A 25352-nucleotide genomic window follows, 5' to 3' on the forward strand; every position below is an offset into this window, starting at 1 on the left:
AATGTTTCGAATTTTAGTGAGTTATATTCGTATAGTTCCTCCACTCGCCGACACATAGGCAGAGAGAGATCCTCTCTCTCGTTTTCAATGTAACGTAGCTTGGAAGGTCCATTATCATTGAGGTGTACTTACTGTTCACCACTCCAAGGAGAAAGTAAGCTAAAAAAACAAAGGGAGGGGCAATCAAATTCTTCCATTATTGAACCACTTTTACCTTTGTTTTGTGATTTTTTAGAGTAATCATCGAAAACATCCTGAGATATTATTGTTTGCATAGAAGATTAAGTGACGACGAAAAATACAGCATAAGCACATCGTTTTGCTCAAAAACATTATCTTAGGAAGTAGCACATCGAAACTATTCTTGGAAACAGACAAGACAGATTTGTGTTTACTAGTAACTTGGATGATTTCCATGAGGTCACCCAAATCCAACATACATGAGAACATAGATCATAAGTGTCACAGCAGAAGCACATCGTTTCGCTCAAAACACAGCAGAAGCACATCGTTTCGCTCAAAAACATTATCTTAGGAAGTAGCACATCGAAACTATTCTTGGAAACAGACAAGACAGATTTGTGTTTACTAGTAACTTGGATGATTTCCATGAGGTCACCCAAATCCAACATACATGAGCACATAGATCGTAAGTGTCACAAGCAGTGTACTTCTTCTGGCTTCAAGTAAACAATCAAGTAAACAAACAAAGTCTCACTTCAGTCCCGTCTTTTTTGTCTGCTCCGTTTCTCTTACAACAAATTTTCATGTTAATACCCTAAAATATAAATGGAGATCACATGGTATAAATTTGAACGAACAGCAGCAGTTTTTTTCCTTGGCCCTACACTAGCAACCTACAACATGGCACCGAACCGCAGACACAAAAGATATTGAATCTATACGGAAACAGCTGGGGGGATTGGCTCAGGCACACCACTCCCACCATTTAGAACTGTGACATTCCCGTCAGAGTCGACATCCACGATAGCCGAATCTCCCTCCTTGATCTCGCCAGCCAGCATTTTCTCAGCCAAGCTATCCTCCAAGAGCCTCATTATGGCTCTTCTAAGTGGCCTAGCTCCATAGCTTGGGTTGTAACCTTCGTCCACCACCCTGTCCTTGAATCTCTCGGTCACCTGAAGTTCTATATCCTTCACTTTCAGCCTGTCGAATACCTCCTTAAGCATTATGTCAGCAATCTCCTTGACCTCCAGTTTCGTCAGCTGTCGGAAGACGATCATTTCATCTAGCCGATTCAGGAATTCTGGTCGGAAGTACTGCTTCAACTCCTCAGTAACAAGGCTCTTGATCCGATTGTAGCTGCTATCCTTTTCATCATAGTCGAGATCAAAACCAATCCTCCGTCCTCCCTTCTCGATGACGCTGCTCCCTACATTGGACGTCATGATCAGGAGAGTATTCTTAAAATCTACTGTCCGCCCCTTGCTGTCTGTCAATCTCCCATCTTCTAATATCTGGAGCATCATGTTGAAAACATCAGGGTGGGCTTTCTCTATCTCATCAAAGAGGACAACAGTGTAGGGGCGACGTCGAACTGCTTCAGTAAGCTGACCACCCTCGGTGTAACCAACATAACCAGGTGGTGAACCGATGAGCTTGGAAACAGTGTGCCTCTCCATGAATTCACTCATATCAAGCCGGATCATGGCTTCTTCAGAGCCAAAATAATAGGAAGCCAGTGCCTTTGCCAATTCCGATTTTCCAACGCCAGTTGGACCAGAAAATATGAAGCTGGCAATTGGACGATTGGGATTCTTGAGACCAACACGAGCTCGACGAATGGCTCGACTTATCGCTTTGACAGCTTCATCCTGGCCGATAACACGTTTATGGAGAGTTTCTTCCATTTTGAGGAGACGGTCAGACTCATCACTCGATACTTTTTCCACAGGAATTCCAGTCCAAGATGATACTATGTGTTGTATGTCTGCTTCCGTCACAGTGGGACCTGAATCACCAGCCTCACTCTCTGCTTGGCTCATTTCTTTGCCCTTATCAATTAAGGCTGAGATTTGAGCCTTCAGCTCCATCTCTCGATCGCGCAACTCCCCTGCCTGTCAAAAAAGTTGATTTGTACAGGGTATTTTAGGTTCACATATCTAGGAGCAGCTACAGGATACACAAATAAGTTCAGGTAATGTAATTAGGCTACAATACTTCAATTATGCATATTTGAACGCTCGTCCTGGACACCATCTCGGCGTAACATGTTCTTTAAAACACAACATCATTTAAAAGCGATCGAACAACCACATATTTATTCCCAACCTGTGCTATTGAAAGCAATCAAATCACTTGAGCTTAAATTAGAATAGATCATTGACCTTTTCAAAATCTTGGCTGCGGACTGCTTCATTTTTCTCTTTCGTAATCTGCCTAAGCTCTTTGTCAAGTTCTCTGGCTTCCTCAGGAAGCTGTCAAAAAAAAAAAAATTATCTAAAGCGCACAGTGACAGAACAAAGAACCAGTAAATATAAGGCCTTACTTGTGCATGGCGAAGCCTAACACGAGAACCAGCTTCATCAATCAAGTCAATTGCTTTATCAGGTAAAAACCGGTCACTGAAGGTACAGAAGAATGTACAAAAAATTTGAATGAGAATAAGAATGACTTGAACTGTTGTATTAATTGTAGAATATGAAGTCTCATGAATATAAAAAAAAATTGCACTTCTGAATGATCATTTCCTTCTCTTGTTAAACCAAGACGAATGAAGTGTTTTAAAATATATAACAATCATAGAATAGCATGATAAAGCATCACAAGAATTTGTGAATTTAAGCATATGCCACAAGGAGTATTAAGTTTTTTCCAGCAACTTAAAAAGAGAATAAATCCATCAAAATATTTAGATTATCAAGAAAGGAAGTTCCATGAATGTACTAAGACAATATATAGCATTGCAAATATGATGATGGCTGCTAGGGTGCTGAAGGCAGGTCCGGTGAACTTGACACAGGCTAAAAAAGGAGTGGAAGCATATGTCATGGCAATATTGTCACTCACAATGTGGCGCTAAAATGAAGAAGTTATATAGGTCATGGCAATAAATGCCAATAGCACTAAATTATCTGAATGTAGGTAATTACAATGGTTATGACAACATAAGTTGTCTATGGCAATGGAAATATTAAAATGTTAGGGGTTTATGGTGTTAATGACAGATGATCAAAACCACCCACAAGGATAAAGATAAATCATCTAGCATGCAGAACAAAAGCCTTCCATAACCTTCTATATACTCGAACATTCTGTTGATATAAATATAAGAAAAAGTTATAAAATACTGCCCATACCAGTTGGTACAGGCCGATTATATTGGTTTGACAACCAACTGGAACATGAACTGAGCAATTTTGCATGATTTGGTCCCATACAGATTGTACCACCCGACAAGCTCACCAAACCGGCTCACCAAGCAATAAACACTCGATGTCAAATGGTACTAGAAAGTAAGCGTACTGTCCGATACCCACATCACCTTTTTTCTTAGGACAGTTGTCATACAATTGTTTCCATATCTCACTCTTATGCTTTCCGAAAGTGCCAAGTTCGATCTGGTATTGACCACACCACCTGGTGATCTCACCATACCAAGCTTACCTTACCTGGGCAATACTTCTATCATCCGACACTCTCATTCCCTTTTTTCTTCCTAATGACAGCTATGACATAGTTGTTTCCGTATCTCTCCCTCTTTCTTACGCTTTCTCTCTTTCCCAACCATTGTCTCCTTCCCATGTCTCTGCCACTGCCTTCTCACTATGTTGCTGCTGTCTCCTCTTCCCGTTGTATCACCACCACCTTCTCCCCATTGCATCATTGTCACCACCTCCTTCTGGTATGCATTGTCATCTCCCCCTCTCTCCTTTCCCCTCTGCCTCCTCTGCATTCTCTTTCTTCTCCACCTTTTCCTCCTCGACCTCCTCTCAATCCTCCATGACCTCCTTCGTCTGAACTCATATTTGTTGGCATGGAAGGTACATCCACCAGACAGTTGGCATGAGGCCGTATAGTGTACACCCCACCATAAAGATATCAAACCAATCTACTTAAGGACCAAAATTGGTACCCGACTCAATTTTAGAACCTCCACAGTAACCTTACTATAATCTTGAGAATTCAACATCCAACAAGTGTTTTGAACATTCTAAGTGTGCCAAACTGCTTGGTCTTTATATTTTTAATAGGCAAGTATTGCAAAGACCTACATGCAAATTGCATGTATATCAATGAATTTGAAAATCGATCACAACCTAGAACTCTGTCTGATTACTAAAATAGAAACTTCCTAAAAGCCAAAGATGTTTCTCCACTTCTTCCACCACGGAATTAAATTTGTCTTGTCTAACATTAAAAACAAAGGACAAGTAGCATTATTAGAAACTATTATCATCCATCAAATATCATTTCCTACCCTTCTAATTTATACATAAATCATCAACCATGCATGTTCTTTACTGCTACTTCCTAGGACTTATTACATTTTATGATACTTATATTCTTCAACTATAATAATCCTCAATTAAGTATTTCTAGTTTTCATTGTCGTAAACTGCCGCAAGTATATTATAAGTCAATTCTAGTATAATGAACATTTAATAGGAAATCAATCAACTGAAAAATAAAATGGATCATTCCCAGTGGAAGACACGTGCCCTGAATTTAAATATCAAATCTACAAACAACACAAAATTAGTTTGCATCAACTGGTGCATGTCAATCCACATGAAAATAACAAACAGCAACAACACATTGAGGCAAGGTTTTAAATGCCGACCGTTATCGATATGTGCAGCAGCAATGGAATGTGATCAGGTCAAAAAGAAGAATCATAAGAGGCAAGGTCTTATATTTTATGCATGTCAAACATATCTGTTAGGCTTGTTAAATACAACAGACGTATTAATACATAATTCACTAACCTAATATACTGGTAAGACAACTGAGCAGCAGCAATTAAAGCCTCATCAGTGTAACGAAGTTTATGGTGAATCTCATATCTTTCACGAAGCCCTCTAAGAATCAGTATTGTCTCATCAACTGTTGGTTCTGGAACTCTTACAGGTTGAAAACGTCTCTCCAAAGCAGGATCCTTCTCAATGTGTTTCCTGTATTCATCAAGTGTTGTGGCTCCAATACACTGAAATAAATTATATAAGAAATTAATGTTGAAACTTGAAAGATACTTCCTTTAGACTTTTGAGATAAGAAAATCTGTAGTGAAAAAAACTGATTCTTAACAAATAGGATGAGATAACATATGACAGGCACAAAAGAAACAGATATAATTATCAAGTCTCGACCTGCAATTCACCTCTGGCGAGAGCTGGTTTTAAGATATTAGCAGCATCTATTGCACCTTCTGCTGCTCCAGCTCCAATTAATGTGTGTACTTCATCAATGAAGAGTATTATTTCATCACTTTGTTTAATTTCCTCCATCAACTTTTTTAACCTTTCTTCAAACTCTCCACGGTATTTAGTACCAGCAACAAGAAGCCCCATATCAAGGGTAATCACCTGGATTTTAAAGCTAGTTAATTATCTTTAAATTGACAGAAGCAGAATGACAGAGACATGGGAATTTGCAGCAGGCATTAAAAATCTCTTCCACTAACAAGCCTTTATAAATTTCTTCATGTTACAACAGAAATATCACAAAGAGTAACTGATATGAAAGTGCTCAATGAATATTAAAATTTTTGCATACTTTTTTTCCTTCAATTGTTTCTGGAACGTCGCCATTAGCTATACGTTGAGCAAGTCCTTCTGCGATTGCTGTCTTTCCCACACCAGGTTCCCCAATTAGGCATGGATTGTTCTTCGTACGCCTTCCAAGAATTTGCGTAACACGCTCTATCTGGTCCTGCCTGCCAACGACAGGATCTAGCTTTCCCTGTGGAGTAATTATATTTCTCAGATATCAATAAGATCAAACAAGCATTTTCCAGAGTGAAATATTGAAAAAAATTACCTCCTCTGCCAACTTTGTCAAATTAGTTCCGTACTCCTCAAGTGTTGGCATCTTATTACCACTGCTTCCTCCCCCTACCCCAGCACCAACAGCTTCAGTTGTTTCACCAACCATTCGAATGACCTGTTCGATAATGAAGCTCAAAAAGTCACGTCACAACTAAAATTTATGACAGTGCAGAACAAGATCTAATCAAAAAATTGCCTGGGTCCGTATGTTGCTTGGATCAGCTCCAAGACTCTCGAGCACACGAGCAGCCACACCTTCACCCTCACGAAGAAGCCCAAGAAGCAGGTGCTCAGATCCTATATAGTTATGACCTGTATATTCAGCAAAATCAGACATTAAGTCCAACTTAAATACAAGGAAGATGAATAGAAAAATGAATAACAAGAAGTTGTTCATTCATGTGATCATACTTGTCGACAAATGTTGATGGGAAAATTCAGAAGGTATGAGATCCAATAATAAAAAGATAACCTGTAATATGTCAGTTAATCCTAACCAGTGCAAGTAAGACCAACAGCTACAATCGAACATGCCATTAGCTTCGAATAATGAAAAGTGGAACCATTGTTCAGATAGATACACATAGAAGCTTTAAATTTTGCTTCAGCAGAGTTCCATCAGTTTGATGGTATTCTACTTGCTAGTTATGGTGGAACCATTAATGCTTTACTTTTTACTCTTCATATAGAATACAAATGCATCCACTTCAACAAACTAAATCTCTAATGCATCCCAAATCATGTGGATACAAAGGTTCCCTGCTGCAAAGGAAGTATGATCCACATGATAAAAGAAAACTTGGAATGAACTAGATATCCTAAACAGACAAATATGATATTAGCAGATAGCAAGATAGGCAGTCATTAGAATAATGCTTTCGACTTGAGTATTTCAAATTAACAAAAACAAGACCAAAAAGTTTGTTTTAGGGCAAAAATCCACAAAGGAAGGTCTTAGAGAAGTACCGAGTTGACGAGCTTCCTCTAAAGAGAGTTCAAGAACACGTTTTGCACGTGGTGTAAAAGGTATCTCAACAGCAACAAAACCACTTCCCCTTCCAATAATCTTCTCCACTTCCACTCGAGCATCTTTAAGATTTATTCCCATTGATTTTAAAACTTTTGCTGCAATACCAGTCCCTTCGCCGATTAGGCCCAGCAGTATCTGTTCTGTTCCAACAAAGTTGTGGCCTAGACGCCTAGCTTCTTCTTGTGCAAGCATGATAACTTTAATTGCCTTCTCTGTAAAGCGTTCAAACATAGCTTTAGCAACTCCTCGACTGGCTTTTCCTCGTGAATAAGAGATATATCCTGAAATCACTGAATGAAAATCCCGTTGATTTCTTGATGAGAATTCCACATTATCTGATCTTCGCAAGCCTGCAAAACCTTGCAGTCGTAGCGAGTGCTTTTGCGGTTGGCACATCATTTTGGAACCTCTTTTAACCTTTCCAGAGCCTCGGAGATGACTTTGGATCCTGTTCACTGCAACAGTAGGAAGAATTGCTGACTGAACCAAAGAACCAGCCATCTCAATCTTCTAATAGGAGACAATTTCACAGATCTTCACAACACCTGCAGGCAGCAAGAAATTGAAGGACATATATATTAACATACCCCCTCTCAACAAATTATAAACCTAGATAACTAACAGCATAGTGAATAAGATGGGATAAGCCAAGCATAGCAAAAGGAAAAGGTGTCATATAAAGTGCTGTATTAGGGTAAAAGGAAAAGCTGTAGCATGCAAATAGCAAAAAGAAACCCTGAATCTAGAAAGCGTACTACCAAGTTAAAGTCAGAAAAATAGAAACAATCAAATTGCGAAGGCACAGAACAGGACTGCATCAATTCCCCAGTATTGTCATACACAATATGAAGGATAGTTAGAGACATTGAAAAAGTATTATGATATTCTTTATCATTAACGGTTCACGGAATCACTCACAGAGCATGTATGGAGGCCTTTTTTTTTTTTTTCCAGAAAGCAATAATAGACAGAATATTATATATTAAAACAAGTCAAATCAAGAACATCAAACACCTACTATACACTTGTTTCATATAAATTCATGTTGTAATTTAGAAAATACTGCAATGTGAAAAGAAGCTACAGTCATTCGTGGAGAAGATTGTGACAAACCATGAGCGGCCCTACCGTCACTAAATTAGACGTCCCAACTTCTACTCCGATCGGAGACTTCAACTCGCTGAACAAACTATACAAACCAAGAAACGGATTTCGGCAGCAATCATGTACGAATCAAGAATTTCAGCTCTACATCAGGTACATCTAATGCGCTTATACGACTCACGAGCTACAGCGTTGTACAATCAAATGAAAGCCTAGATTTCCAAGAAACGATCAAATCAAAGGAGACTAGATCATTAACGTGATGACAGTCGGAAAGAAAACAACGCCTGATGAACCGAATTTTCCGTAATCTAACCCGAAGGATCCGTCCAAACGAGGCGGATTCGACACCTATGATTGCAGCCACTGAGCCAAACGAGCAGATGATGCCCTGGAAGAGAACAAGGTGTGCAAGAAACTACCGCCGATTTGGGGGATGACGAGTCGACGACGTAACCCTGGCGAGAAAGCGTTGAAGAGCTCTTCTCCTTTGTCGATGAGGAGATAACTCGAGCAAGGATATGATATCCTATAATTGCGTTACCTAAAGTTTTATTGGATATAGTGTGTAGGTCCCACCTAAATAGTTACAGTGTATGCGGGTAAGGTACACGCCCCAGTGTTAAGAGTGATAAAAGACAAACGATACAGTGAACCCGAGCGCATCCTATTAGAGAGCAGTCGAACTGGTGCTGTTGCATCAATATTCGTCCAAAGTAAGAATCTAATGGCGGAAAAATATTGTTCAGGTCTTCTTATTCCCAGCTCGAGCGCACAGTATCGCTTCCACAACCTCGTCGAGGCCGGCCGTGTTGCGTGTTTCAGATCAACGATGGATTTGATATGCGATTCATCAAGATTCGCGAGGTAAGGAAATCTGAGGGTGGAGAATCTCGTCCGTTGATTCTCATTTGACAGGCGACGTGGATGACCGCAAACGTCAGAGCTCACCTTCGGTTGGGTTCAAATCCGAACCTGGTTTACCCGACCCAAAACATTTGGGCCAGGAAATGATGCAAAACCCTATCTAAATTAAATCCAAATATAATACATTATTTACTATAGCTCATAAATTAGCTACAACAACTCCAGTAATTGACTCAACCCTTCTCTAACCCGATTCAATAGTAGACCAAGAAATTAGTGTGGGATTTAGGATTTCTTATACGACGGACTTAAACGGGTCAAGTAACTCGGGTTTGGCCCGTTTATTTGGGCCTTACATGGGCCCATCATTTTGAACATAGGAAGAGAGGAATCAAAATGCCAAATACAATCCCTGATTTAAAGATGAAACCGAGTAGAATGCTTCTCTTTCTAATTGAAATATCTACACCTTATATTTCAAGGAATATGGAACACAAAATTTGTTCAGGAGATCCCTTTTTAAATCTTTTATTTATGATAAGGATAATCCTGGTAGTCTTCAGCTCCTCTGGCCACATAAATAATACCTAAGCAAAAGCTCGAAAACTATCTATTCCCTACGACCGTTAGTAAGAGGTCATATCGCCTACCACTGCTTTCCAAAATGAGCTCATAAGATCCACTCCTCATCGAGCCTATAGCTGAGAAAGAGAATCTAACTCACATTAATAATCGATGGCATAGCCTAGCTTCACTAGTTTTTTCTTCCGGATAAACAATGAATGAACCACACCTTGCCTGACCCAAAGAAGCAAGGAAGATAGACTGAAAAACCTCACCCCGACAATCCACAGATATTGTTCTTGGGGGCACACGCCAACAAACTACTCGCATTAAATGTTTCCACCGCAAAGAGTAAAGGAGATATTAACGGAGATCCATTTGTTTTACCCAACACCCAAGCATAAATGTCAAACTGGGACAAGTAAGTAAAAAAGATTATTTATTCTATTATTTATATTACTAATATTGTTGTCTTTTTTTTTTCTTTTTTTTGACTTAAGCATCGAAATAATCGAGCTGGGACACCCTCAACACAAATTTATTTTGCAGAATCATCAAAATAGCTCGGAGGCATGCCTAGGAGAGTACCCAACGGAGAGGACTGCCCAACTCATAAGGAATCATCTCTTCCTATATATTCTTTCATTTTTCTCGCAATGTATGTTATTCATGTCAATCAAGTAAAGTTATCATAAGGGATTCACATTTTTTATAGTGAATCAATTAGAATAACTTACCCGTATATAGTTTTTATATGTTAATAATTTATATTTATTTTGAAGAGTTAGAATTATAATTATTTTATTTCTTGAACGTGTTATGATATTTCAATCAATTTTAATAGACACATCACGTAAATATAATAAAAAGATGTTGCATGACTTCATTTATGCTGCCCAAGATTGGATGGCATGGAGGCTGCACAGTCAACGGACACAGCGGAGGGGGGTAGGCAGTCAGCAATAAAGGAGGAGAAGGCATGGGAGGTGGGGTTTGGACTTTTCCTGCTTCATCCTTCGCCTCTACTAACATATGCATTGCTTTGTTCTTTCATGAACTGAAAGATCACATACAAACTATTTTATTGCATGATCTGATGAACAAGAAACATCAAAGATGATCCAACAACAGTTTTACCTCAGCAGAAAGCCAAACCAAATCGAATCAAAGCTACAAGTCGTTCAGCTTCACAGGTTCTACTGTTGCATATTACCCATGTCTTCTTCTGGAATTGATGCTGTTAAAGTTGATCTCCGCCTGTCAGACTCAACCCCTTCTTCATTCTTGCTGCATGTGATCATGATGTTGACTCCCTGAGGAGTGTTTTATTGTCCTCGATGCAGATGCAGCTCAAGTAATTCTCATCTCTTCCTAACTTTGGTCATAAATGTGAAGGAAACAGGGTGGTAAATCTTCCATTTTCGTTCTGTAGGAGACTATGTTGGGAACGCAAGCTGAAGCCAGTTGCTCTGATGGTGCGAGTTTAGAGAGAGAGAGAGAGGTGACTGCGTGCAGCAAATGGACGATGACAGGGCGAGCTTAGCAGTAAGCATCGGTGCGACATGCATGAAAGCGGAGGAAACCGATCCCAAGTTGAGCAGAGGGGACGATCACGAGAGTCTTGGGTTCCTCCAATCCTTTTCTCTCTCCCATTTATTCCCACCCTGCACCACTTGGCAGCCCCTCCCTCTCTCTCTCCTGTCTCCCTGTTTGTCTCCTCTGCCATTAATGACGCCTTGCTTGGGACCTCTTCCGGCCGCTCATGCACGGCCCCCACCCACCTCACCCCCTCTACTTCCTTGTGTGGTCATTGCCCGTTTACCAGGCAAGACAGTAGAGCTCCACAGCTTGCCCAAGTTATTATTACCACTAGAAGAACTCCGTTCGCCAGCTCTCGAAACGTTGGCTGGCGTCTAAAGTGAGAGAGAGGACTTGCCCATGTCTTTGTTCCCTTCTCACTCCATAATTTTACGCACAAGAAAACCTTAATGGCCTTCACATGAACATGGCTGGCTTCATTTGCTGATCTCCATGGCACATGGACCACTCCTCGATCCAATCCAGACGTCAGTGATGTTCTTCTACCTGCTCTTGTAGCTGCCATTGCTACAACAGAAGGTACCGCCACACATTGGTGAAAACTGCAGGTCAAAAGCTTTTATTCTGAAAAGCAGCAGTCAGATCAATAGTTCTACGCTTTAGAGTTTCCTCGCAATCGATAAGCTTATTTGAACTGTCTTGTATAGATCAAGAAGCTGAAATGTTTTTTCAGCTCTTTTCGATCTCCCATCAATGGACAAAATCGACACAAACTTCGTCTTTGATGCAGAAAACTTCTGTTCATTGCATGAGTGGGTGGCCACTCGATGGCCAAGCAAAAGCAAACCGAGAGCCTTATTATATTATGTCTCATCTTAGGCCACCACCTCCGGACATGATTCCAAGCAGAGAAGCTGTTCCCAGAAGTAGACGCAAGTCACAGATCTTTGAGATGGATGAATCCTGATTTACCCAGTGACTGTAGTTAGGAGCCGACGGCATTACCAGCTGCATTAGATTCAGAAAAAGAGGCGTGAGCGGTCCGTCGAACTTGCAAGACACAGATAAGACACAGCAGTGGGAACGTAAAATGAGTGTGTGCATTTAGCCACGGCTGTTTTGGGACTGTAAAACGCTGTAAGAATAGCTAGGGGCAGAACAGGGCAGACGACGAGCACACCACGCGTCTCTCTTCAAGAACAGGACGAAACGTTTCAAACCCCACTCCTCCGAGTCCGAGAGCGACCGCTGCAAGAGGTTTAAAGCCGGAAAACCGAACCGGGATTCCTCCGTCTGTCTTCTTCTCTAACACGAGCTAGGAACAGGGGAAGGAGAAGGGAGAAGCCATGCTGTCCAGGATCAATGGCGTCGTGTGGTCAGAAGAAGGAGGCGACGAGGAGGACGCGGCGTCGTGGACGAGAGCAAGCGCGCCCGGGGCCAGCGGTGGAGCGATGGGCCAGAGCAAGGACGAGCTCGGCCTCCCTAGCTTCAAGTCCATGCTCGACGACGACTGGTACCTGGGCGGCGTCGCCGCCGCCTCCAACGCCTTGCCTTCAGCCGACGCCCAACACCCCTTCGAAGCCTTCCAGACCCATCAAGACGTAGCCTTTTCCTCGAGCGCGAAGCCGCACGAGGCCTTGCTGCTCCCACCCGTCGACGAACTCGATCAAAACCAGCCCTTTTTCCCGGCAAAATCCGCCCTTTCCTCTCTTTTCGGCGCCGTTTGCTCCAATCCCTTCGATGCCGGGCTTGATCTCGGGTGCGACGCTCCGGCGTTTCTTGCGGCTCCCCATATGTCCCATTCCCCTAACCTGATAAACAGAAGCGGCAGCGGCGGGGAAGGAGTCCTTGGTTTCGGCGGAATGGGGGCGGACGACCAACTCGGTTGTGCCGATCTGAGCCCTGGAGCTGATTTCTCCGGTGGCCGCCTGCTGCCCCCGTCCGATACTTGTTCCGGTTCCATCTCCGGTGGCACCTTCTGCCCCATGGGCTTCGACAGCTTCGAGAATTCTCCATTGCTCAACCGTTCTAAGGTGTTGCGGCCTCTGGAGATCTTCCCTCCTGTGGGCGCGCAGCCGACTCTGTTCCAGAAGCGGGCGGCGGCCGCTCTCCGCCAGAATTCAGGGGTTGCTGGTGAAAAAGGTGGCTTCTTGGGGCTATGGGGCTCGGAAGGAGTGGGACACGGTAACCGTGGGAAGTCAGCTCTGGAAGAAGAGAACGAGAAGAAGAGGAATGGGAATGAGGACGACGAGATAGACGATGGAAGCATGGACGCATCAGGATTGAATTATGACACGGATGATGCTGCAGGGGAGAGTGCCAAGGGCGAGGAAAATGCGAAGGACGGTGGTGGAGGTAGCAACTCGATGGCCAACAGCACAGTGACGGGTGGTGGAGACCACAAGGGGAAGAAGAAGGGCCTCCCTGCAAAGAACCTGATGGCGGAGAGAAGGAGAAGGAAGAAGCTCAATGATCGGCTTTACATGCTTAGATCTGTTGTCCCCAAGATCAGCAAGGTGAAAAATCTCACACCCGTCAGCTCTTGGTTACTGCCATAAAGTTTCTTAAAGCTTCCTTAATCTTTTAGGTTATTCAGCTGCATGTCTCCTGTAAACCAATTTGTAAGAAGCAAAATTTGAAGTTCTCGACTTTTAGTTGTTTGTTGCTCCTCATGTTCTTGCAGTGTTTGCTTGGCATTCAATTATCTCATTGATTGCAACAAGGAAACTCACTTCAGCTTCTGCATAATATAGCAACACATGTAGTGCTAATTAGTTTACCCTTTGCTCAGTTTTATCAAACTCCAATCATCTTGTTTGTAATTATGTTTGTTTAATCTGATTGTAATTTTTTTTTATTTTTTTCAAATGACTGCAAAATTGTGTAACAAATCTTTTTTTTTTTCTTCCTGTTTGGGTTGATGATATGAGATGATTCTATGGTTGGTTTTGCCGGACTTCTAAGCTTTTTATTTCTTGTTTTAGAACCTTATTGCCCCTGGTTAGTTAAGTACCTTATTTTGTATACTTTATGAAGTGGATAATGTTGTTCATCCTTCATTTGGTTTTAGATGCTAGATTTTTAGCGAGTATATTATAAAGCTCTGGATTGCTATGAATCAAAGGACTTTTGTTGTGACTTTTTTGGTAGCTAGGAATTGAGCAGTACTCAAGTTATGTATGTTAGTAAAATATTCATAATTTTCCGAAGCCGGATCGAACAGAACGTATGGATTCTCTTTGACTACCATGCAAAGATAAAAGGTGGATGCCACTATGCATACGGTATCATCTACATATGTTTCCTCTTCGCCTTTAACAGCCATCTAATGTTTTTGTTGGTAGAGTGATTACTAATCTTTGACATCTATCTGAATTACTAAAGGGAAAAAGGTCATCTTGTTATTTGCATCTTTCTCAAGAGTTTAACATAACTTATTCTTCTTGTCCTACCAGATGGATAGAGCTTCCATTCTTGGTGATGCAATTGAGTACTTGAAGGAGCTTCTGCAAAGGATCAATGACCTGCACAATGAACTTGAGTCGACACCTTCCAGTTCTTCAATGCCAGTTGCTGGTGGAACAAGCTTTCACCCTTTGACCCCAACACTACCCACTTTACCATGCCGTGTGAAGGAAGAGCTCTGTCCAAGTTCTTTACCAAGCCCAAATAGTCAACCAGCAAGGGTTTGTGTCCATCTCTCAGTCTCTTGGTTTTATATTTTCTATCTGCTAGTATCATCCTTGTCACTATCGGAGAGTCATGATTATTTTAACTGAATGATGCTTTTCTACCTTTCTTGTCATCTGTCAACCCTGAAGGATCCTTCCTTTTGTTGATCGACAAAGGCTTCATGAAAAATATCGACAAATTTGATAACTAGTTGTCTACCTGATGTCAATCCTAACAAACAATCTCGGCAAACTATTTGTTGCAAATCCTGAGGCCAAATCGCCAAGTAGAATTTTAGTTATGTCGGTGACTGCAGCTCAATGCTCTTATAGAGGAAGCCTTTGAAGTTCATTTTTTTCCCAAATTATCATTCCTTGTTATAGTTTAAGTTATGTGCAAAGCTGTTCTTGTCATTCGCTAAGATCGGAAGGCTGCTGTGAATCCCTTCTTTGTAATTAGATATTGGAATTATAGAAGGCATAGTTGCTAACTTTAAAGGACTGGAATCTGGTTTAGACAATTTGCAACCTAATTAATGTTGTTATGTGATGCAAACTGATCTACTCTGTATGATCTATAGGTTGAGGTCAGGGTACGAGAAGGCCGAGCAGTTAACATTCATATGTTTTGTGCCCGTCGACCTGGTCTATTGCTTTCCACTATGAGGGCACTTGATGGCCTTGGGCTTGACATCCAGCAGGCTGTCATCAGCTGTTTCAATGGGTTTGCCCTGGATGTTTTCCGAGCTGAGGTGAGCTTTGCTTTCATTGCACCACCTGCAAAAACTGAACTTGTATTCTCTCGGTGACGTTGCATCAGATTAGTGCCTCTTGTTTCGGCTTGCCTCACTTTAGTTTCATCGAGGGCGCTAAGCTTCTTCTTGTCACTTTCTTTTCAGCAATGCAAAGAGGGTCCGGGTGTTTTGCCAGAAGAAATCAAGGCAGTGCTCTTGCATTCCGCAGGCTTTGACAATACGATATTGTGAGAGATCAGAGGGAATCAACAATTGTATCGATGCCAGTGGTGCTCGGTGGGTCATAAACAAGGTGATGAAATTGATGGTCATATTAGCATCGTAGTAGTTTCTTAGTACCTGTTTTCTGTATCATTGAGGAAGTTGCCGAGCGGCACTATTCCGAATCTAGCTCGCAGCCAGATAACAGTTTCGCGCTCTGTCTCATTGTGGAATAAAAGTTTATCTATCGGTCTAAAATCTCTGTCTACATTTGTTTGGATTTTAAGGTCACATATAATCATGTTACCAAGTAGCAGACACTGCTTGTGCTCTGAATCAGATTGGTGAAAGATTGTCTTGCTCCTTGCCTCTGGTCAGAATCGTTATGTGAATGTGTTGTTCTATCTAAATCGAAGATAAGAAAAGGCCTTTCTTTCATTCGATTAGCAGCATGGGATATGACGAAAGCTGAAAGCTTCCTCAAGAATCTTAGCTGTTCAAGAAAAATAATTTATGGTGCGCAGTGAGTGCATGGCCTTCGGTAAGGCCTCGAGGTATGAGGGCTGGTTGTATGAACAGTGCCATGGCTTCTCAACTGTGTTCTCAGTAAATGCCGCAGGATAATCTGCATGGCTTGGCAGGTTGTCATGACCTCATCTTCATTCGCTCGCCCTCATTAAATTCTGTCACTCGAATCGTGCGTTGTTGTCATCGTCTCCGGCTCATCTTTTCCTGTGGATCACCAGCCCATTCGCCATTGCCATTACCAGTACCGACAAGATCCTTCGCCGTCGCTACTGGTTGCTGCTCCGAGCTTGCTGCTGGTGTTTGCGTCATTCTTTGGCGCTTCTTCGCTGCCGTCAACCCATTCTCATCTGGCATAGCTCGTCTACGATCTTCCTTGAATATATGGTGCAATGAAAAGAGGGTCCGGGTGTTTTGCCAGAAAAATCGTAGACGAGCTATGCCAGAAAAATGGTGCAACGAAAGCAAAGCTCCTCAAAAAACAGTTTTGAGGAGAGAAAAAAACCAAAAAGCCATGATGGACTTGACTATATGACATATGTCTCTGGCCCTTCATACTATTTATATACATTGAAGATGGAATACTAACACTCGTAGCTGAGTGATCTTTCGTTTACAATGTTTCATGGCAGATTTGCGAGAACGAGATGGTTGCGGTGCTACGTAACGGTAGATTAAAAGGGAAGAGCCAAAGGATTGCAATTACTGATTCCCCTGCAAATACTTACGGGTAGGACATCGATCGAAGTTGGGGCTTCGCTGACAAGATAAATTATTGATCGAGGTCTATTCCTTTCTGCACTACTGAGAGATCACGGCTGGGGCCGGGCAAGCCAACCAGCCATAAGTGGGCGATGATATACGTCTTGACCGTCACCGGCATTAACACCCCACAGCATCTATCTCATCAGAAAAGAAGCGTCTGCAATCCTGCCCGGGAAAGACGAAGATCTTCCTGTCTCTGGTTTTTCCACCCAGCAATCCGCCTTTGTTTGCCGCCAGAAAGAGAGAGAGAGAGAGAGAGAGAGAGAGATTCCCCGGTCCTTGTTGAACTTTCGCCCAACATAGCGTAGCTCTGACTGGAGATCCGATGTGCTCATCTGCTGCTGCTTCCTTCCTCCGTTTGGACAACGCAAAGTCGAGCGGGAAAGAATTCCTGCTCGAGAAAGGATGGAACACAACCGGTGGTTGATGCAGGCTCGATCGATGAGATTCACCCTCGAAAAGGCCAAGAGAAAATTGACGCTCTCGATCAAATCCTGTGGAGTGGATTAGGAGGCTGGGAAAGTGAGATTCCAGCCGACACACCTATCAATCACCGATTTATCATGCTTGATCTCCAGAGTGGAACACCGATGACTACGTAGCATGCATCCTGTGTTATGAGTGGCTCCCCTGGCCCATGTCCCAACTGTAGGAAGCACTTCACGACAGTTGGCATCTCCAATTCACACCAACTGTCTGTGGTGATGCCTCCTGCCCACTAGCCGATGCCCATCTCATCAGAGAGTCAAAATTTACGAGACGAGATGATCAACAAACCCATCTTCGATTCACGGTACCAAGATCTGTGAAAATGGAAATAAAATACAGAGCTCAATCGTTGTTCCTATAACAAGATATACACCGTAACAGATCCATCATGTTCTTCTCGTCCTTTGACCGGTAGGCCAGCAAACACCAAACCCTTGGGGGCGCGTACCAGTGCGTAATTAGCAGCTTTCAAGCTCGTCGGTAGAATTTTCAGGTACATTACACAAGGACTCTGGCCACTGCATTACTTTAGCAAATCGACACAAGACACTATCTCGATGTTTAGGGCAGAACCAGTGCCCGGAACATGTATTTAGAGTATTAAATCACAACTTGGTGTTAACAAATACACCACAGAAAAGTGAAGAACACAGCCATTTCCTAAGATTGGTATGATTTCGATTCATCCATACATTCTTTGAAAATTATCATGACAGCACAGAAAGAGGCAGAACGATGGGGGATGTGCATTATACTTACTATAATAAAACTGAGAAGCTATTTACATCATAGGTGCAAAAGATTAAGACGACTTTACCTATTCGGTATATATATCACAAGCGATTTTGTAAGAAAAAAAAAATTACAATACCAGCAAAACTGTAGGAATAAGAAATGTTCCATGCCCCAGGCTAGGGGAAGAAGCATGAGCGAGCAAGGTGGACAAGGCCAGGTTTTACCAACAAGAGTTTCAAGTATCTCACATATGTTGGACCCACCACAAAAAGCTACTTCAGTGTTAAGTTCGTTGCTTAGCTAGCATCTTCAAAAGGCCTGCACAAGACAACCACACACTAGAAAGATTACTTCTTTCCAGTTCAAATCATAGAAAATAAAAAAGGATGCTCCAAATTAAACAGAAAAATCTGTATGCAAGTATATATTGTCATCGTCATGATATATGGTGAATGGTCAATGATATGGTCAATTTGACATTAAAACAAAGTTCAAAGATACAGAAAACTGCATTTCAGATGTAAATATGAAGATATATAATAGCCTCATCTTTTCACAGAATCAACAAATGAAAATCAGGAACAGCCCCATGCATTAAAATCAGGCTTAATTGTCAAAGTAGGAAAAGCTTAAAACCACAATATACCGCATCAACTCCAGGACAAACCTCAGAATTCTCAGAATTAGCAGTAGGCACAGGGCGCTTTGTTTCTTTGCCAGATATCCTTTCTTCAGAAACAGCTGGAGACTCTTCAACTCTAGAATTTAGTGTTCCTGGATTCATTCTTTGGACCTCCTCTCGTGTGTAGATGTAAATCTTACGAACCATGTTACAGAATTCACTGCAACGAGAGATGAGTCATCTTCCCTGGCAATTAAACTGTACCAAAGTGAAGTTAAGCAGAAAAAATGTTAAAATACAATTACTTACTTCCAGGGATCATCTCCAACAAGCATCATATCACCTTCATTGTCAGTGTATACGACAAGCCAAATTTTGTTGGGAGCCATTAATGCACCCTCAAATTCAAACATTTGATCTAGCTCAGCAATCAGTTCATCATAACCATTGAACTTGGTAAGATCAACAGATCTGCCAAGAGCAATACCTTGCTTATGCACCTGAAATGAAAATAATTAGGTCAAAGTCCTTGCTACATTTACATAAAATTTTAACCTTTTCGGAAATCTACCATATTCTCACAATAGTCCAACACCGTACCAACTAGTAATGACAACTCGGCAAATTACTCGATACAATGCAGAATGAGAGAATCATATATTTCAATAATTCCAGAATAGGAAAACTTGAGCCAAGTATTGGTATCTGTTAGCATTTATTCATCGAATTCACTCCAGCTACTAGAACGCTCAAGAGTTACGTGGATCTTTATAAACATTCGACAACAATCTAAAGGTCTTTTACACCAAGAACTTGTTTCATGAAGAAAGCTGCTGGTTCAAAGTTTTTTTTTTTTTTTGAAGTTATTGAGAAGGCACTAACTTTTTGCAACTTGTCGAATAACAGCATATTTACTTGTTCTGATTACTAGTATTCTGAGGTGGAAACCTACACTGTAGTACATATGATCTCCAGCTGAAAATGAAATATGACTTCCATGATTAAAACCAAGGACACATAGCAATAACACTTACATAATGCATAACAAAAGTTACAGCTTCCAATCCATGGCATTTTATAGCTGTAACATGAAAGAAAATTGTAACACAGCAGCCAAAAATCATCACAGCAACATACCAATACCATAGATTAAGACAGCAACAAAATGAATTTTATATAATCATGTCCAACATTCATTATGCTAAAAGATAGGTTACCTTGGTGCAACTCCTGGTTGAACCACCTTGCATTTTGTTCTGAACATCCTTAGAAGCCTGTGGACAAACCTGAATAAGTTTCTCTGTATCACCATTTGTCAGTGTGGCGGAGACCAACTTTGCAGCTATGCATGACTCAGAATGCTTGGCAGCCTCTAGACCTTGCGGTTGGGGCAATGCTGCAGCTAGATGGCTATGTGGCATCAGAATTTCTGCAGAGTTGCTCTGTCGTACAACTGATTCAGATGCCACAGGTTTGCTGTTTAGATGAAACCCAAATAGCTTGCAACCACTATTATTTGCTTTGTACTTTGCCACATCATTTTGGGATGGTACCAGGGGCTGAAGTGTGATGACCCTGTGTTGTGGCACGTTAACAGTTTGAGAATCGGGAAGCGAACATCCTAACCAATCTGATGACTGTTGATCACCTCCTAAGCCCTTCAGTTCCGACTGGCCTCCCTGCATTCCATATATGCAACTTCCAACTTTCTGAAAGGATAGCTCACCAACATGTGCAGTCATTTTCAAGTTGCATTCACCCAAATTTAAATTTGAATTTGAAGGCATCAAAGACCATAAGCCAGGAGAACAGTTATGTTTGGCCTCTTGATCCCGGAAATGAGGCTTTAAAAAAATTTTATCACCTGAGGCCTGCTCAAGAAATGGTGAGTGAAACCCACTTGAATCACCAGAAGGCTGAAATCCTGATAACATGTCAGTGTACATAGGTTCCTGCCTCTTTATGTGCATCCAGCTCTCAGATCCCAATCTTCTCTGAGCAGAAACATCATTTTTCTCTTCGTCATGTGTCAACCACATGATTGGCTTCTGAGAAGTATCTGCCTCGTTGCTAAAAGTACTTCTCAATGTTGCCATGTCTTGACCTTGCAATACCCTTGGGACTCCATGTGATTGGGAAGGGTCCATAGAGACTTTAGAAGAGGCTGACAAACATGTTCCAATAGTTAACTTTCATTTGAAAAGAAAGCTGGTGAAATAGTAGGATGGCACAAGTCAGACTTTACCTTCTTTTGTAAGAACAGATGAATCCGGGGAAGAAGGAAAGGCAGTTGTTCGAGGCCTTTTTGGCCTAGGCATAGGAATAGGGTTAGGAGGCAGAGGCAACTGAGCAGGTTCAATTTTCCATGGGGACACCCTATCTGGACGAGGAATTGAAGAGGCCTCATCCCAACGTACCTAAAATTTAAAACATATTACCACTCAATTTAGGTCAGGTAACGCCAACAGCTGTAACTCTAGGATAAATCACCTTCAGGCATCTCCATTTCGATCCAGGCCACCTGCTTGGTTCAGAATCTCCAATGCCAACAATGGTGCCGGTGAACCTTCAGGTACAGATCAGAAACGATTACTTCAATTTATCACAAGCACTCCTAAGGTAACCTTATGTATGACGTGAAATGAAAATAAAATACATTTTATACCTCTGTTCTGGGGCTTCTTCACCTTCAAATCTCATTTTGAACCTCATTCCTATAGAATGGTTGTTTTTTATTGAATCAACATATTGATCAAAAGGAACAATGAATTCAGTTGGACAAGTCCTGTCAAAAATAATCACATGGACTAATTAGACAAAGGAAGTATCTCAGTTGGTTTGTACTACAAACAACTGTAGTGGCTTGACAAGTAATGAGATTTTCTTCTCCTACAATCTGTCTCCATGCTTCAAATCTATACCAAAATACATTGCAGTTGCTTTATTAAGTGTGATATGTTGCATGCAATACAATTCATAGGCCACATACCGTGGTTTGTAGTAAACAGTAAACATGGTTCCAGTGTTGACAGCATGCCATGCTGTAGCAAGGACACCCAGGTGCATACTGTGACTGGATATAACTGAAGATGGAACGTTTGTCTGCTGTCTCATAGCTCGTCTCACGCCTACACGTAGTTCGCCATTGTCCCCTCTGCTAGCAATGGAGCAATCACTTAGTAATAACCCTGAATGTTGAACATGTTTGGTGGGGTTGGACATTAGTAGACCTTAGAAAGATAAAAGCATCCCCGGCAACAAGCCTTTTAGAACTAACAAAGACGCTCCATCCACTTTGAAGCAGGTGTCTTCGCGGTTGACCTAGTTTAACAACACAGCAGATTATCAGGTCCATGGATAACTAGCTACCACAGGTGGCCATAGTAACCAGCACGAGACTAGAGCATACAGATCTCTTTAAAGGCATATAGAGTTTAGAAACAGATGTGTGCCATGTTGATGTCAGTTTCAACCGAGCTTGCTCATTTGAGCTAATAGGTTAGCCATCTACAATAAAAAGTCGGAAGAAAAAAGAAACCATCTATGATAAGCCAACATCAAAAGATTTCACCAGAAAGCCAACATTTTTGGTGAACAAGACTGGCTAAAAAAACACCCATAAAACCTTTAAAATAGACCGGGGAACTACAACCTTTAAAACCAACAAATCCAGAAAGAAAAAAAAACAATAAAGGAATTCCCACAAACCCCATTGATTCCATAATCAAAGAAGTATGAAGGGCACAACTTATAATATAGTCTTACCACGAAAGATGTGGCGGAAGCGCCATTCAACTCCATGCAAGTCCTTCGCCACAAGCTCCTGACTTGGCGGCTGCTGGCTCATATCCTGATCACCAACCAAACAATCAGCAAAAGGGGAGATAAACCATCCACAGAGGGGAGAAAAGGATACTTGAAATCTAACCAGCGGAGGTAGGCACTCATCAGCATGCCGTCTTAGCACTGAGAACCCACCGTGGGTGCTGGTGTCTGACGCGGTCAGCGTCTTGCAGAAGGAATACACATGAGGCCGTGGAGGTGGAGGCTGAAGCGTGTCCTTCTCCACGGTGTTCTCATCCTGCTTAAAAACGAGAGCCGTGTTGTTATTTATCTCAGCGAAATACTCTACTTTATCGCCTTAGCTCAACAAAAATCCACAGCAAAAACAACCAAGAAGTAACCAAAATGCATGGTCACTGAAGAAATACCTTTGAATCAGGGAGCAAAGTGATCTGAGCAAATACCTCATCGGTGTCTGGTTCGGCCTACCAACACAGCGATAGCTCTTTAAAGCTGAGAACAGAATATAAGGGAGAAACAACACTTACTTTACAACACGAGATAGGAGGGTTCGCGGGAAGCACCTTCAGATGGACGTTCATCACCCGGCAGAGGATCTTCCACGGGAGATTGTAGACAGGCATCTGCTGGTCCGCTACCTGATTTGTAGAAGCTTCTACCTAAAACACCACAAAAGACCACCAAGAAACGGAGATTAACAGCACCTTTACAAATGCACAAACAAGAAAAAGATGACCCAAAACAACCGGGGGGATTCCGAAGCGTCACAGATTTTGGGAGGAATTCGAGCAAAGACGGTGCTCTCAAGTCTCACCTGCTCCATATGACCCTGTGGGAAGTAGAAGACCCTCTCCCCCACTCTGGGAATCGTCACCAGCGGGCCTGCGCAAGCGTGCCATAGCTCCGTATACAACGCATCCACCGAATCTGGAACAAGAACCATTCCAAAATCAAAACCTAACCGAAACCCTAATAGTCAACAGAAACCCAACTTCTCCGGCCAGCGAGCGGAGATCGAGGCCGGAACTCACCTTTCCCGCCGACCGCGCCGCCGGAAAGCCCAAGGCTCCCCTCGGTGTCGCTTCCCCTCACCGGCGCGCCGTCGTGCAGCTCGCTACATCCCGAGGACACGGTATCCCCTCGTCCTTGACTACTCCCCTTCACCGACACCTCCGACGACGCCATCCAACCCAACCGAACTCACCAGCATCCACCGCGCTTCGGCAATTCCCTCATCCACCACCGATCCAACCAAAACAAACCATCATAAACCCTAAATCGAAGCCCCGAACGCCTCCCAACCCAAATCGTTCGAGATCAGAAGCCAAAAAAAAAAAGTCCCAATTCTGAGAAATAGCTCCCAAAATCTCTACGAACACCCAAAAATCTCCCCCTCAGTCGCCCTTCGCAACCTCCGCTCGCTTCTTCTAAATCTTAAGCCGCTCTCCATCCTTCTCTCTCTCTCTCCTCTTTCTTCTTTTGTGCGCAGAGAGGAGCTCGGACGAGGGGAGAGAGAGAGCCGCCGTACTATCGTCGACCGGGGCCCCTTCGGATCCTGTCCAGCACACGCAGTCCAACAACCGTCCTACTAATTGTTGTGAGGGGATCCGGAGTGGGACCCGCAGCAAGGAAGAGCCATCATTCGAAATGACATCGGCTTGTTGCGTAGCAGCCCAGCACGAGATCACACCCGGCTTAACTCGGGTCAAAATCCCGAAGCAATCATTTCAACCACGGTCAATTCCCCAACCCGAACCGGCCGCGAGGACGCCGTCAATGTGCCGTTAGGCGAGCGGCTCCCTCGAAAAGGAAAAAGCCATGACGGCGTCGCGCCTTCCCGTCTCGCCCCCGGGGGGCGCCTGTGTCGTGCTATTAACGGACAGCGCCCTGAAAATAAAAAACCATTTTCCTCCAGTTTTATTAATTCGAATCCTTTTCCACTTTCCATTTTATAAATCTACCCTTTTAAAATTCTGCAAATAACCACACTTTACTCCTGTAAAGTCTGGTACCACATATTTAATTTCTTAAATATTAAAATATATTTTTAGATATTTTCTGTCAGAAAATTCATGATTACTATGATCCTCAGATGTTAATTTAAAATAGATTCTTTTTCCAAATATATTAATTAAAGTCAAAGAATTAACACGAATTTGTTTTTTTAAGGAATATATATGTTAAACCGAAATCTAAACGAGTAAACACGGAAAAAAAAAAAGATTTGAAGGTATATAAATATAAGTTTCTCTTACTTTTTCTTTTTTAATTGCTGGTCGTGCTCCGGTGGTCCCGGGCCTCGACATGACACGCGTCGGATATCTGGTGGCCATTATTGGGCCCAATGAAGTCCTATGCTGGAGGGGTGTCGGTTTACGGGAGGTGAACGTAACGCGCTCATGATGGTGCCGTAACGCCACCCGCACCACGCTTCGATGCGTTACTCGTCCGAGGTAACGGCCTCCTTCCTTCCGAGTAGGTGTTTGGATGTGGCGCTACAAACGGCGGCCTATGAACTGCCCAAACGTGGCGTGTTTCGTCCGGCTATTGAGGACAGCTTGCGCGATATACGAAAATGTAGACACTGTTTTCTGTTCTATATAGACATCTGATCACAAATCCGGTGACGGAGTAGGTAAGTGGCGAAGCTGCTTGGCCCATACAAGCTCGATG

The 25352-nt window shown here is 42.4% G+C and overlaps 3 protein-coding genes across 4 annotated transcripts; 1 reads left to right on the plus strand and 2 right to left on the minus strand.

Moving 5' to 3' along the window:
- Nucleotides 1–650: 650 nt before the first annotated feature.
- Nucleotides 651–8615, minus strand: LOC135614532 (chaperone protein ClpC1, chloroplastic). The gene is made up of 10 exons (XM_065112004.1): nucleotides 8459–8615; nucleotides 6975–7583; nucleotides 6205–6320; nucleotides 6001–6123; nucleotides 5737–5922; nucleotides 5331–5546; nucleotides 4950–5167; nucleotides 2510–2585; nucleotides 2349–2438; nucleotides 651–2078 (listed from the first exon to the last, which is right to left on the minus strand). The coding sequence occupies exons 2-10, from the start codon at nucleotides 7537–7539 to the stop codon at nucleotides 900–902; spliced, it is 2769 nt and encodes a 922-aa protein (XP_064968076.1). The 5' UTR covers nucleotides 7540–7583; nucleotides 8459–8615; the 3' UTR covers nucleotides 651–899.
- Nucleotides 8616–12258: 3643 nt separating this feature from the next.
- LOC135614533 (transcription factor ICE1-like) lies at nucleotides 12259–16055 on the plus strand. The gene is made up of 4 exons (XM_065112006.1): nucleotides 12259–13628; nucleotides 14568–14798; nucleotides 15365–15535; nucleotides 15683–16055. The coding sequence occupies exons 1-4, from the start codon at nucleotides 12459–12461 to the stop codon at nucleotides 15767–15769; spliced, it is 1659 nt and encodes a 552-aa protein (XP_064968078.1). The 5' UTR covers nucleotides 12259–12458; the 3' UTR covers nucleotides 15770–16055.
- A 2187-nt stretch (nucleotides 16056–18242) lies between these two features.
- On the minus strand, nucleotides 18243–24224 carry LOC103987265 (auxin response factor 24). Of its 2 annotated transcripts, none has more exons than XM_009405515.3 (15): nucleotides 23711–24224; nucleotides 23494–23606; nucleotides 23243–23338; nucleotides 23087–23143; nucleotides 22804–22956; nucleotides 22641–22725; nucleotides 22106–22196; nucleotides 21865–22029; nucleotides 21541–21660; nucleotides 21366–21441; nucleotides 21121–21292; nucleotides 20093–21039; nucleotides 19185–19375; nucleotides 18900–19095; nucleotides 18243–18571 (listed from the first exon to the last, which is right to left on the minus strand). In XM_009405515.3, exons 1-15 carry the CDS (start codon nucleotides 23862–23864, stop codon nucleotides 18563–18565), a joined length of 2625 nt encoding a protein of 874 aa, XP_009403790.2. In that variant the 5' UTR covers nucleotides 23865–24224; the 3' UTR covers nucleotides 18243–18562. The 2 variants fall into 2 exon arrangements, with proteins under 2 accessions (XP_009403790.2, XP_064968079.1); XM_065112007.1 differs by having other exon boundaries at nucleotides 18921–19095; nucleotides 23711–24223.
- Between the last annotated feature and the right edge of the window lie 1128 nt (nucleotides 24225–25352).

Source organism: Musa acuminata, chromosome BXJ2-6, assembly GCF_036884655.1.
Source record: "Musa acuminata AAA Group cultivar baxijiao chromosome BXJ2-6, Cavendish_Baxijiao_AAA, whole genome shotgun sequence".
NCBI classification, from domain to species: Eukaryota; Viridiplantae; Streptophyta; class Magnoliopsida; order Zingiberales; family Musaceae; genus Musa; species Musa acuminata.